The 13,923-nt window shown below is 49.8% G+C and overlaps 1 protein-coding gene across 3 annotated transcripts in view; it reads left to right on the top strand.

Moving 5' to 3' along the window:
- The window catches only part of LOC137535633 (oocyte zinc finger protein XlCOF7.1-like), an 87,644-nt gene extending 74,942 nt beyond the window's left edge, over positions 1-12,702 (top strand). For all 3 annotated transcript variants that reach the window (XM_068257492.1, XM_068257491.1, XM_068257493.1), the window contains 2 exons: positions 3,086-3,209; positions 11,575-12,702. In XM_068257492.1, the coding sequence (XP_068113593.1) occupies positions 3,086-3,209; positions 11,575-12,617 (1,167 nt within the window). In that variant the 3' untranslated portion in view covers positions 12,618-12,702. The remainder of the gene's footprint in view (positions 1-3,085; positions 3,210-11,574) is intronic.
- The last annotated feature ends 1,221 nt before the right edge of the window (positions 12,703-13,923 follow it).

Below are 13,923 nucleotides of genomic sequence, written 5' to 3'. Positions count from 1 at the left end.
TAACACAAGGGGCGTGTCTGGGTGGTGAGTAAGGAATTATGGGACATTATCCAGTAACACAAGGGGTGTGTCTGGGTGGTGAGTAAGGAATTATGGGACATTATCCAGTAACACAAGGGGTGTGTCTGGGGGGTGAGCAGGGAATTATGGGACAATATCTAGTTACGCAAGGAGTGTGTCTGGGTGGTGAGAGGTGCTGGGAATTATGGGATAGTATCCAGTAACACAAGGGGCGTGTCTGGGAGGTGAGCAGGGAATTATGGGACATTATCCAGTAACACAAGGGGCGTGTCTGGGTGGTGTGAGGTGCTGGGAATTATGGGATAGTATCCAGTAACACAAGGGGCGTGTCTGGGTGGTGAGCAGGGAATTATTAGACATTATCCAGTAACACAAGGGGCGTGCCTGGGTGGTGTGAGGTGCAGGGAATTATGGGATATTATCCAGTAACACAAGGGGTGTGTCTGGGTGGTGAGCAGGGAATTATGGGACATTATCCAGTAATACAAGGGGCGTGTCTGGGTGGTGAGAGGTGCTGGGAATTATGGGACATTATCCAGTAACACAAGGGGCGTGTCTGGGTGGTGAGCAGGGAATTATGGGACATTATCCAGTAACACAAGGGACGTGTCTGGGTGGTAAGAGGTGTTGGGAATTATGGGATATTATCCAGTAACACAAGGAGCGTGTCTGGGTGGTGAGAGGTGCTGGGAATTATGGGATATTATCCAGTAACACAAGGGGCGTGTCTGGGTGGTGAGAGGTGCAGGGAATTATGGGGTATTATCCAGTAACACAAGTGGCGTGTCTGGGTGGTGAAAGGTGCTGGGAATTATGGGACATTATCCAGTAACACAAGGGGCGTGTCTGGGTGGTGAGAGGTGCTGGGAATTATGGGACATTATCCAGTAATACAAGGGGCGTGTCTGGGTGGTGAGCAGGGAATTATTGGACATTATCCAGTAACACAAGGGGTGTGTCTGGGTGGTGAGCGGTGCTGGGAATTGTGGGATATTATCCAGTAACACAAGGGGTGTGTCTGGGTGGTGAGTGGTGCTGGGAATTATGGGATATTATCCAGTAACACAAGGGGCGTGTCTGGGTGGTGAGAGGTGCTGGGAATTATGGGACGTTATCCAGTAACACAAGGGACGTGTCTGGGTGGTGAGAGGTGCTGGGAATTATGGGAGATTATCCAGTAACACAAGGGGCGTGTCTGGGTGGTGAGAGGTGCTGGGAATTATGGGAGATTATCCAGTAACACAAGGGGAGTGTCTGGGTGGTGAGCAGGGAATTATGGGACATTATCCAGTAACACAAGGGGCGTGTCTAGGTGGTGAGAGGTGCTGGGACTTATGGGACATTATCCAGTAACACAAGGGGCGTGTCTGGGTGTTGAGCAGGGAATTATGGGACATTATCCAGTAACACAAGGGGCGTGTCTGGGTGGTAAGAGGTGCTGGGTATTATGGGATATTATCCAGTAACACAAGGGGCGTGTCTGGGTGGTGAGAGGTGCTGGGAATTATGGGACATTATCCAGTAACACAAGGGGCGTGTCTGGGTGGTGAGCAGGGAATTATGGGACATTATCCAGTAACACAAGGGGCGTGTCTGGGTGGTGAGCAGGGAATTATGGGATATTATCCAGTAACACAAGGAGCGTGTCTGGGTGGTGAAAGATGCAGGGAATTATGGGACATTATCCAGTAACACAAGGGGCGTGTCTGGGTGGTGAGAGGTGCAGGGAATTATGGGACATTATCCAGTAACACAAGGGGCGTGTCTGGGTGGTGAGAGGTGCTGGGAATTATGGGACATTATCCAGTAACACAAGAAGCGTGTCTGGGTGGTGAGAGGTGCTGGGAATTATGGGACATTATCCAGTAACACAAGGGGCGTGTCTGGGTGGTGAGAGGTGCTGGGAATTATGGGACATTATCCAGTAACACAAGAGGCGTGTCTGGGTGGTGAGAGGTGCTGGGAATTATGGGACATTATCCAGTAACACAAGGGGCGTGTCTGGGTGGTGAGAGGTGCTGGGAATTATGGGATATTATCCAGTAACACAAGGGGCGTGTCTGGGTGGTGTGAGGTGCTGGGAATTATGGGATATTATCCAGTGACACAAGGGGCGTGTCTGGGTGGTGTGAGGTGCTGGGAATTATGGGATATTATCCAGTAACACAAGGGGCGTGTCTGGGTGGTGAGAGGTGCTGGGAATTATGGGACATTATCCAGTAACACAAGGGGTGTGTCTGGGTGGGGATCAGGGAATTCTGGGACATTATCCAGTAACACAAGGGGCGTGTCTGGGTGGTGTGAGGTTCTGGGAATTATGGGATATTATCCAGTAACACATGGGCCGTGTCTGGGTGGTGAGCAGGGAATTATGGTACATTATCCAGTAACACAAGGGTTGTGTCTGGGTGGTGAGCAGGGAATTATGGGACATTATCCAGTAACACAAGGGGCGTGTCTGGGTGGTGAGAGGTGCAGGGAATTATGGGACATTATCCAGTAACACAAGGGGCATGTCTGGGTGGTGAGAGGTGCTGAGAATTATGGGACATTATCCAGTAACACAAGGGGTGTGTCTGGGTGGTGAGAGGTGCTGGGAATTATGGGACATTATCCAGTAACACAATGGGTGTGTCTGGGTGGTGAGCGGTGCTGGGAATTATGGGATATTATCCAGTAACACAAGGGGCGTGTCTGGGTGGTGAGAGGTGCTGGGAATTATGGGACATTATCCAGTAACACAAGGGGCGTGTCTGGGTGGTGAGCGGTGCTGGGAATTATGGGATATTATCCAGTAACACAAGGGGTGTGTCTGGGTGGGGATCAGGGAATTCTGGGACATTATCCAGTAACACAAGGGGCGTGTCTGGGTGGTGAGAGGTGCTGGGAATTATGGGATATTATCCAGTACACAAGGGGCGTGTCTGGGTGGTGAGCAGAGAATTATGGGAGATTATCCAGTAACACAAGGGGTGTGTCTGGGTGGTGAGTAGGGAATTATGGGATATTATCCAGTAACACAAGGGGCTTGTCTGGGTGGTTACTGTACCATTTTGTGTTTCAGGTTCCTATAAGGTGTGATGATGTCACCGTGTATTTCTCCATGGAGGAGTGGCAGTATGTAGAAGGACACAAGGACCTCTACAAGGACATCCTGTTGGAGGACCTCCTCGCCCCACCATCTCCTGGTAAGAATTGACATCAGGGAAGTGTGCTGTTCACAGGGCTGTTTATGTTTGGAAAAACTGCTATTACATTTCCCAGTTTTTATCAGGGCTGTGGAGTCGGAGTCAGAGCAATTTTGGGTGCCTGGAGTCGGAGTCGGGAAAAAATGCACCGACTCCGACTCCTAATGAATTTGTAACTGTAATTAAAATAGAAAATATGATAAAATTTTCTATTTCTCAGATAATAGTCATTAAAAATAATGTATATATTCAGTATATATACAGTAATAGCTGTGCTTAGTCCACAAAAATGAAATAAACCAATCAAAATGAGTTACTTGTGCTGCTTCAATAAAGCAGTCCCTGTATTTTTAAAGTCAGATATACACATCTGATTGTGACTGTATATATGATGTGTACACAGGAATCTCCTATATATACTAAATAACATCTATGCTGTAAGAATAAAGCCTGATGTGTAGCCGTGTCACTAATAGAGATGGTCAACGAGATGGAAATAATTCTGCATTGATGCTGATTTATGCAAATGTATGCACTCCCTTTGCTCATGAAATCAAATAATTTGATATGTTGTTAAAATTTGGTTTGGTGACTACGAATTAAAGGGTACCTGAGACGGATGAAAAGTAAAGTTTTATACATACCTGGGGCTTCCTCCAGCCCCCTTCAGGCTAATCAGTCCCTCGCTGTCCTCCACCACCCGGATCTTCTGCTATGAGTCCTGGTAATTCAGCCAGTCAGCGCTGTCCGGCCACATGCCGCTCCCACAGCCAGGAACATTCTGTACCTGCGCAATAGTGCTGCACAGGTGTAGTATGCTCCTGGCGGCGGAGTGTGTGCATGAACACTACGCCAGACTGGCTCAAGTACTTGGACTCATAGCAGAAGATCCAGGTGGCGGAGGGGGACAGCGAGGGACTGATTAGCCTGAAGGGGGCTGGAGGAAGCCCCAGGTATGTATAAAACTTTAATTTCATCTGTCTCAGGTTTACTTTGTTACGCAGTAGTACTATACTCTACATATGCACTCCCCACAGAGCTGCAGGGAATCCACTGAGAATGCTGTGCACATTGAACACAGAGGTGTTGTCTGTCACCCATAAACCTGGTTCAGATTGTGCATGAAGAATGTGTAATAGAGGAAGAATCTCCTCATTCCCCTGCAGAGTACCTGCACATCACTCTTACATGTACCCACAGTCACATTGCCTAGGGCCTGATCCATGTTCAGATTGTGCATGAAGAATGTGTAATAGAGGAAGAATACCCTCATTCTCCTGCAGAGTACCTGCACATCACTCTTACATGTACCCACAGTCACATTGCCTAGGGCCTGATAGATGTTCAGATTGTTCCTGAAGAATGTGTAATAGAGGAAGAATCCCCTCATTCCCCTGCAGAGTACCTGCACATCACTCTTACATGTACCCACAGTTACATTGCCTAGGGCCTGATCCATGTTCAGATTGTGCATGAAGAATGTGTAATAGAGGAAGAATACCCTCATTCTCCTGCAGAGTACCTGCACATCACTCTTACATGTACCCACAGTCACATTGCCTAGGGCCTGATCCATGTTCAGATTGTGCTTGAAGAATGTGTAATAGAGGAAGAATCTCCTCATTCCCCTGCAGAGTACCTGCACATCACTCTTACATGTACCCACAGTTACATTGCCTAGGGCCTGATCCATGTTCTGATTGTGCATGAAGAATGTGTAATAGACGAAGAATCTCCTTATTCCCCTGCAGAGCACCTATACATCACTCTTACATGTACCCACAGTTACATTGCCTAGGGCCTGATAGATGTTCTGATTGTGCCTGAAGAATGTGTAATAGAGGAAGAATCCCCTCATTCCCTGCAGAGTACCTGCACATCACTCTTACATGTACCTAGAGTTACATTGCCTAGGGCCTGATCCATGCTCAGATTGTGCATGAAGAATGTGTAATAGAGGAAGAATCACCTCATTCCCCTGCAGAGTACCTGCACATCATTCTTACATCCCACACTTACATTGCCTAGGGCCTGATAGATGTTCTTTGTTCCGGTTTGCACCTTTTACAAGTACTCTTACCAAGGACTAGTTTTAGTCTAAAGGGAATAAATATAGTAGTCTACATATCCTTCTCACTTCAGTTGTCTTGTAAAATTCCTAAGCGTTGGCAGTTAAGAGACTAATTTCACGTTACGTACTGTTAATCAACAAAATTTTAATATGCAAATTAGAGGAGTCGGAGTCGGTGGAATCCTAAACTGAGGAGTCGGAGTCGTTAGATTTTTGGACCGACTTCACAGCCCTGGTTTTTATATTAGTTCAGTAATATGGCGTTCCTGCCCCAAATTGTGAAAAATGCCGGTGTAAAGCGATTCCCCAAGGTGGCCCAGCAGCAGGGCCAAGGCAAGATGGGCTCCAGCCTCAGGGCGCAGTGTAGGAGGAGGCACAGGGCCGAGGCAGAGGCGAGAGAGGCTCCAGCCTCAGGGCTCAGTGTAGGAGGGGGCGCCTAACTCACTCAGCTATCATTCACCTATTGTGTTTGATGCAAAGAGAAATGAGAAAAAGGGATCCCTTGCAGTGACTGGAAGCCAGATAATTAGAGATTGAGGAGGGGGGGGGGGGGTTCCTGGGGCTCCTCTTAGTCTAATTGCAATCAGTGAGTGACGGCTGGGGTGGGCGGGATGGAGGGCCGCACTTTGGTGTCTCACCCTCAGGAGCTGGAGGTCCTTGTCCCGGCTCTACCCAGCAGCTGTGTACATGCTCCTGTCCATGAGAAGGAGACTTAGGGGCTGATGAGGGATTCCCCAGGGTGGCCCAGCAGCTGTGTACATGCTCCTGTCCATGAGAAGGAGGCTTAGGGGCTGATGATTCCCCAGGGTGGCCCAGCAGCTGTGTACATGCTCCTGTCCATGAGAAGGAGACTTAGGGGCTGATGAGGGATTCCCCAGGGTGGCCCAGCAGCTGTGTACATGCTCCTGTCCATGAGAAGGAGGCTTAGGGGCTGATGATTCCCCAGGGAGGCCCAGCAGCTGTGTACATGCTCCTGTCCATGAGAAGGAGACTTAGGGGCTGATGAGTGATTCCCCAGGGTGGCCCAGCAGCTGTGTACATGCTCCTGTCCATGAGAAGGAGGCTTAGGGGCTGATGATTCCCCAGGGTGGCCCAGCAGCTGTGTACATGCTCCTGTCCATGAGAAGGAGGCTTAGGGGCTGATGAGTGATTCCCCAGGGTGGCCCAGCAGCTGTGTACATGCTCCTGTCCATGAGAAGGAGACTAAGGGGCTGATGATTCCCCAGGGAGGCCCAGCAGCTGTGTACATGCTCCTGTCCATGAGAAGGAGACTAAGGGGCTGATGAGTGATTCCCCAGGGTGACCCAGCAGCTGTGTACATGCTCCTGTCCATGAGAAGGAGACTTAGGGGCTGAGGATTCCCCAAGGTGGCCCAGCAGCTGTGTACATGCCCCTGTCCATGAGAAGGAGGCTTAGGGGCTGATGAGGGATTCCCCAGGGTGGCCCAGCAGCTGTGTACATGCTCCTGTCCATGAGAAGGAGACTTAGGGGCTGATGAGTGATTCCCCAGGGTGACCCAGCAGCTGTGTACATGCTCCTGTCCATGAGAAGGAGACTTAGGGGCTGATGATTCCCCAGGGTGGCCCAGCAGCGGTGTACATGCTCCTGTCCATGAGAAGGAGGCTTAGGGGCTGATGATTCCCCAGGGTGGCCCAGCAGCGGTGTACATGCTCCTGTCCATGAGAAGGAGACTAAGGGGCTGATGATTCCCCAGGGAGGCCCAGCAGCTGTGTACATGCTCCTGTCCATGAGAAGGAGACTTAGGGGCTGATGAGTGATTCCCCAGGGTGACCCAGCAGCTGTGTACATGCTCCTGTCCATGAGAAGGAGACTTAGGGGCTGATGATTCCCCAGGGAGGCCCAGCAGCTGTGTACATGCTCCTGTCCATGAGGAGGAGACTTAGGGGGTGATGAGGGATTCCCCAGGGTGGCCCAGCAGCTGTGTACATGCTCCTGTCCATGAGAAGGAGGCTTAGGGGCTGATGAGTGATTCCCCAGGGGTGGCCCAGCAGCTGTGTACATGCTCCTGTCCATGAGAAGGAGACTTAGGGGCTGATGATACCCCAGGGTGGCCCAGCAGCTGTGTACATGCTCCTGTCCATGAGAAGGAGACTTAGGGGCTGATGATTCCCCAGGGTGGCCCAGCAGCTGTGTACATGCTCCTGTCCATGAGAAGGAGGCTTAGGGGATGATGAATCCCAAGGGAGGCCCAACAGCTGTGTACATGCTCCTGTCCATGAGAAGGAGGCTTAGGGGCTGAGGATTCCCCAGGGAGGCCCAGCAGCTGTGTACATGCTCCTGTCCATGAGAAGGAGACTAAGGGGCTGATGAGTGATTCCCCAGGGTGGCCCAGCAGCTGTGTACATGCTCCTGTCCATGAGAAGGAGACTTAAGGGCTGATGAGTGATTCCCCAGGGTGGCCCAGCAGCTGTGTACATGCTCCTGTCCATGGAAAGGAGAATTAGGGGCTGATGATACCCCAGGGTGGCCCAGCAGCTGTGTACATGCTCCTGTCCATGAGAAGGAGGCTTAGGGGCTGATGATTCCCCAGGGTGGCCCAGCAGCTGTGTACATGCTCCTGTCCATGAGGAGGAGACTTAGGGGCTGATGAGTGATTCCCCAGGGTGGCCCAGCAGCTGTGTACATGCTCCTGTCCATGAGAAGGAGGCTTAGGGGCTGATGATTCCCCAGGGGGCCCAGCAGCTGTGTACATGCTCCTGTCCATGAGAAGGAGGCTTAGGGGCTGATGAGTGATTCCCCAGGGTGGCCCAGCAGCTGTGTACATGCTCCTGTCCATGAGAAGGAGGCTTAGGGGCTGAGGATTCCCCAGGGTGGCCCAGCAGCTGTGTACATGCTCCTGTCCATGAGAAGGAGGCTTAGGGGCTGATGAGTGATTCCCCAGGGTGGCCCAGCAGCTGTGTACATGCTCCTGTCCATGAGAAGGAGACTTAGGGGCTGATGATTCCCCAGGGAGGCCCAGCAGCTGTGTACATGCCCCTGTCCATGAGAAGGAGGCTTAGGGGCTGATGATTCCCCAGGGAGGCCCAGCAGCTGTGTACATGCTCCTGTCCATGAGGAGGAGACTTAGGGGCTGATGGATTCCCCAGGGTGGCCCAGCAGCTGTGTACATGCTCCTGTCCATGAGAAGGAGACTTAGGGGCTGATGAGTGATTCCCCAGGGTGGCCCAGCAGCTGTGTACATGCTCCTGTCCATGAGAAGGAGGCTTAGGGGCTGATGAGGGATTCCCCAGGGTGACCCAGCAGCTGTGTACATGCTCCTGTCCATGAGAAGGAGGCTTAGGGGCTGATGAGTGATTCCCCAGGGTGACCCAGCAGCTGTGTACATGCTCCTGTCCATGAGAAGGAGACTTAGGGGCTGATGGATTCCCCAGGGTGGCCCAGCAGCTGTGTACATGCTCCTGTCCATGAGAAGGAGGCTTAGGGGCTGATGATTCCCCAAGGGGCCCAGCAGCTGTGTACATGCTCCTGTCCATGAGAAGGAGACTCTGGGGCTGATGAGTGAGTCCCCAGGGTGGCCCAGCAGCTGTGTACATGCTCCTGTCCATGAGAAGGAGACTCGGGGGCTGATGCACGACGCAGCGGTGGTCTTCCATGTGCGGAGCATGCATGATAATTGGTACCGTATGTTACGTTACTCCGATAATGCCCAGTGCACTAATAATAGGAGAGTGCTGCCCCCTGCTGTTAGTAAGTTCCCCCTGTTGTGTTACAGGCCGCTGTACTTTGCAGGACACACTTACTGTAAGCATCTGCAGTGAGAGGAATCTGTAGGTGTGTGGACAACGATGTACATTGCTCCTGAATGTTGGAGGGTGTCATACCTGCAAACTTTCTGAGATAAGAAAGAGGGACAATTATGCCACGCCCCTGCTACACCCCTAACCACACCCCTAGCCACACATACCATAAAGATTTAATAAGAAAAATGACTGTTTTATAGTTCAGACCACACTGGGCCTTTCCAGTCTGGTTCATTTTCCTTCATATTAACATTTGAAAATGGGAAATAGATCAGTTTAACCCTTTCCCTGCCAGCCGATTTGTCCTAAACATGAACACCTCCTGCCAAGCAGTTTGTAGACATTTTGCACTCCTTAGGTATAAGTAAGATTTTTGACAAGAAAACCCACTTGAAATAAGGACGTATTATATATTGTTTTTTCTGTAATGAATTGGGCTTGAACATTGAAAGAAAATGTTGTACTTTTTCTGGAGATATAACAACATTTTTGAATGAAATAAGTTTGCATATTTAGTAGCAGTGCATTGTGGGTAACCACAGATGTTCACTTATAGCTGAATTATTGCACATTCCTTCTGTTTTAAGAAGGCAAACCAGTGGCGTAGCTAAGGAGCTGTGGGCCCCGATGCAAGTTTTACATTGGGGCCCCCCAAGCACTCTCTACATAACAATTGATACGGTGCACCAAAACCTGCCAATGGCAACTACAGTGTCAGAGGAGCAAGAAGGGGGTGGGAAGCATTGTGCTAATCATCACTGCTATTCAAAGTATCTATAGACGTGACTATTATCAGCACAGGACCAATAGAGAGCTAATACTGTAGTTGAGGGAAGGCCCCTTGGGGCCCCTCTGGCCCAAGGGCTCGACGAGGTCGCTTCCTCTGCACCCCCCTATTGCTAGCCTGGAATAGGTGCAGCCAGTATAGGTAGCCTGGTATTGGTGCCGCCAGTACAGGTAGCCAGATATAGGTGCAGCCAGTATAGTTAGCCAGATATAGGTGCAGCCAGTATAGCTAGCCTGGTATTGGTGCCGCCAGTACAGGTAGCCAGATATAGGTGCAGCCAGTATAGCTAGCCTGGTATTGGTGCTGCCAGCCAGTACAGGTAGCCAGATAAAGGTGCAGCCAGTATAGGTAGCCAGGTATGGGTGCCCCAGTGTAAGTAGTCTGGTATTGGTGCTGACAGATTAGGTTTCCAGGCATAGGTCCTCCCAGTATAGGTAGCCAGGTATAGGTGCCCCCACTATAGGTAGCCAGATATAGGTGCACCCAGTATAAGTGGTCTGGTATTGGTGCTGCCAGTTTAGGTTTCCAGGCATAGGTAATCCCAGTATAGGTAGCCAGATAAAGGTGCACCCAGTATAAGTAGTCTGGTATTGGTGCTGCCAGTTTAGGTTTCCAGGCATAGGTTCTCCCATTATAGGTAGCCAGGTATAGGTGCCCCAATATAGTTAGCCAGATATAGGTGCAGCCAGTATAGCTAGCCTGGTATTGGTGCCGCCAGTACAGGTAGCCAGATATAGGTGCAGTCAGTATAGCTAGCCTGGTATTGGTGCCACCAGTACAGGTAGCCAGATAAAGGTGCAGCCAGTATAGGTAGCCAGGTATAGGTGCCCCAGTATAAGTAGTCTGGTATTGGTGCTGCCAGTTTAGGTTTCCAGGCATAGGTCCTCCCAGTATAGGTAGCCAGGTATAGGTGCCCCCAGTATAGGTAACCAGATATAGGTGCACCCAGTATAAGTAGTCTGGTATTGGTGCTGCCAGTTTAGGTTTCCAGGCATAGGTAATCCCAGTATAGGTAGCCAGGTATAGGTGCCCCAGTATAGTTAGCGAGATATAGGTGCAGCCAGTATAGCTAGCCTGGTATTGGTGCCGCCAGTACAGGTAGCCAGATATAGGTGAAGCCAGTATAGGTAGCTAGGTATAGGTGCCCCAGTATAAGTAGTCTGGTATTGGTGCTGACAGTTTAGCTTTCCAGGCATAGGTCCTCCCAGTATAGGTAGCCAGGTATAGGTGCCCCCAGTATAGGTAGCCAGGTATAGGTGCCCCCAGTATTGAAAGCCAGGTATGGGTGCCCCAGTATAAGTAGTGTGGTATTGGTGCTGCCAGTTTAGGTTTCCAGGCATAGGTCCTCCCAGTATAGGTAGCCAGGTATAGGTGACACCCCTTGCAGAACTGGAGCAGTGGTGCAGTGTGAGAAGACGGCTGCTGGCAGGAGACACATTGCATGGAGCGAGTGAGCAGGTGCATTAATTACACACCGCACCACTGCTCCAGCTCTGCAAGGGGTGCACAGGAGGGGGCCCCATGGAGAGAGAGGGAGGATGAGGTCGGCTCCCCTCTCCACTTCTAGGTATGTTGTTGACAGTAGTAGGTACGTGTTCAGCAAGCAAAGGGTTAAAGGATGGGACTAAAGTTTAGAATCAAACACATTTTTTAGTAGTTAATCTTCTGTTAACTGATGGTAATAAAGTTCTAATCCTCAGTATTTGGCAATACAACTTAGTGACATGATGTTTCTGTTTCCATCAGATGATCTTGAGGCTGGAAAGATGCCCAAAGAGGTTCTTTCTCTCAATGTATACCCAAGCTGTGGAGCTGAGGACAGCATGATGGCGGTTGGGGCTTCCGAGATACCCAACAGAGGAGAGTCTCCAACAAGTTCTGAGGGACGTCTTTCTATTCACATTAAGGAAGAACCCCTCTCGAGTGAAGAAGATAACTTCATTGATGACAACACTTCAGAACATTTCACAACTCTTCAGGTCAAGGATGAACCTCAGTCCTATGAAGAGATCCAGGTCCCCAGTGATGACACCTATACACCCGCAGAGGAGATGGCAGAAACCTTCAGTCGTATTAAAGTGCAGAACATTCTTCCTGAACAAGACAGTCACCCCAATATCTATTCCTCAGGAAGTCCGAGACAGTACTCTTCTATAGATAAAGAGGAATCTATGTCATGTAGACCAGGAAATGCCAGCAGCCTTCATAGACGTTCAGATCACCCACCACAGCAACCACCACCGAACAAGGCTCCAGAACTGCTGGCCTATGAGGTTGAAATTCCTGTGGACTGTGGCCCTGCAAAAGGGCCTGAAAATGCCTCATTGTACAGCGTTCGGCAGAAGAAGGACTCCATGGAGATTCTGTACCACTGTCCTAGCTGCTACAAAGGCTTCTCGAGTAACCTGGACCTCGCCCGACATCAGGTCATCCATACAGTTGATAAACTCTTTATCTGTTCTTTGTGTGGAAAAAGTTTTACCGAGCTGTCCTTCCTGGTCAAGCACCAAGTTATCCACACAGACCTGAAGCTGTGCGTCTGTCCGGTGTGTAACGGCTGTTTCTATAGCGAGGCATCTCTGGCCCGGCATCAGAAGACGCATGCTATGCCCTCATTCTGTTCCACGTGTGGAAAATGCTTCTTTAACAAGTCAGAATTGGATACCCATGAAAGAAAACACTCGGGGGAAAGACCTTTTGGCTGCCAAATTTGTGGAAAACATTTCATTGCAAAGTCTGTTCTCAACAAACACATGGTGATCCATACACAGATAGATGGAACAAAGTGATAGCCAATCACAGACTGCCAACCAACGGCATCCATGGTGTCTCCAACCGCTTACCTTACTTGTATTTAATAAAAGGTTTTCCAAAGCTGGCTTCATTATAGTGTATTCAGTCACTAGAATTCAGAGTTCATACAGGATTATGTCAATTCTGTATGCTACAGCTTGAAACCGGTCCAATCCAATTCTACTTTGGTGAGATTTGGTTGAGCCATTTCCAACCTGCATGAATTTGCATGGGGCATTTGCATAATCCTGAATAAGCTCTGATTTATGAGCATTGACTCACCATTATGAGCATTGACTATCACTAGTCAGTAGTATCCAAGCCCAGTGCAGACTGCCCTGAGATAGCTTGAGATGTACAATGGCCGCTCTCGCTGGTTGCCATGCAGCTACAGTAAAGACATTCTCGTGTCCTCGCCTCGTATCTGCAGTCCTGGATACTTCTGTGTCCCACTGAGACATGATTGATGAGAAGCTCATTTGTATGACAGTCTTGTTGGACATTGCATGCAGGAAAGAGCGAAGGCCGCGGATAATGGCTGAGCTCATCTACAAACTGCATGCAGTGTACCACCAGATATGTCACTTATACAGTATAATCTTCTTATATAAACTCGGGTACAGTACACTACCTCTCCAGGTCCCGCCCACTCTGCATTATAAGAATATGGGACCAATACCTGCTATAGTAAACCCAGATATAATAAAAAATGTGGGTATAGTAAACATGTTAATTAGCCCCCATGTGACGCTGACTCCGGATATAGTGGAAAGTGTTGTGCAGCAGCTGGCAGAACTTACCTCCATCTCGTTGCAGGCGCGGGTTGGATTTGCCACTAGTCTGGTCTAGAGCAGCGGCACCAGAACTTCCGGCGCTTGGAGCGAGAGTTCCGCCCACTGCCGAACGCCGCACCACACTTAGTTCTGGAGGGGAGAGCTTTAAGATGAGGGAAGGAGGGGGGAGATGGCCCCACTTCCCCACAGCTCTCCCTCTGCTCTGCACTGCTCCCCTCCTGCTCACATATACCCCCAACTACATATACTGGGCACATATACCCCTGCCTAGATATACTGGGCACATATACCCCCAACTACATATACTGGGCACATATACCCCTGCCTACATATACTGGGCACATATACCCCTGGCTACATATACTGGGACATATACCCCCTGACTACATATACTGGACACATATAAACCTGGCTATATATACTGGGCACATATACCCCTACCTACATATACTGGGCACATATACCCCTGCCTACATATACTGGGCACATATACCCCTGCCTACATATA

This window comes from Hyperolius riggenbachi, chromosome 10 (genome assembly GCF_040937935.1).
Source record: "Hyperolius riggenbachi isolate aHypRig1 chromosome 10, aHypRig1.pri, whole genome shotgun sequence".
Classification (NCBI taxonomy): domain Eukaryota; kingdom Metazoa; phylum Chordata; class Amphibia; order Anura; family Hyperoliidae; genus Hyperolius; species Hyperolius riggenbachi.
This window is presented reverse-complemented; position numbering and strand designations above follow the sequence as displayed.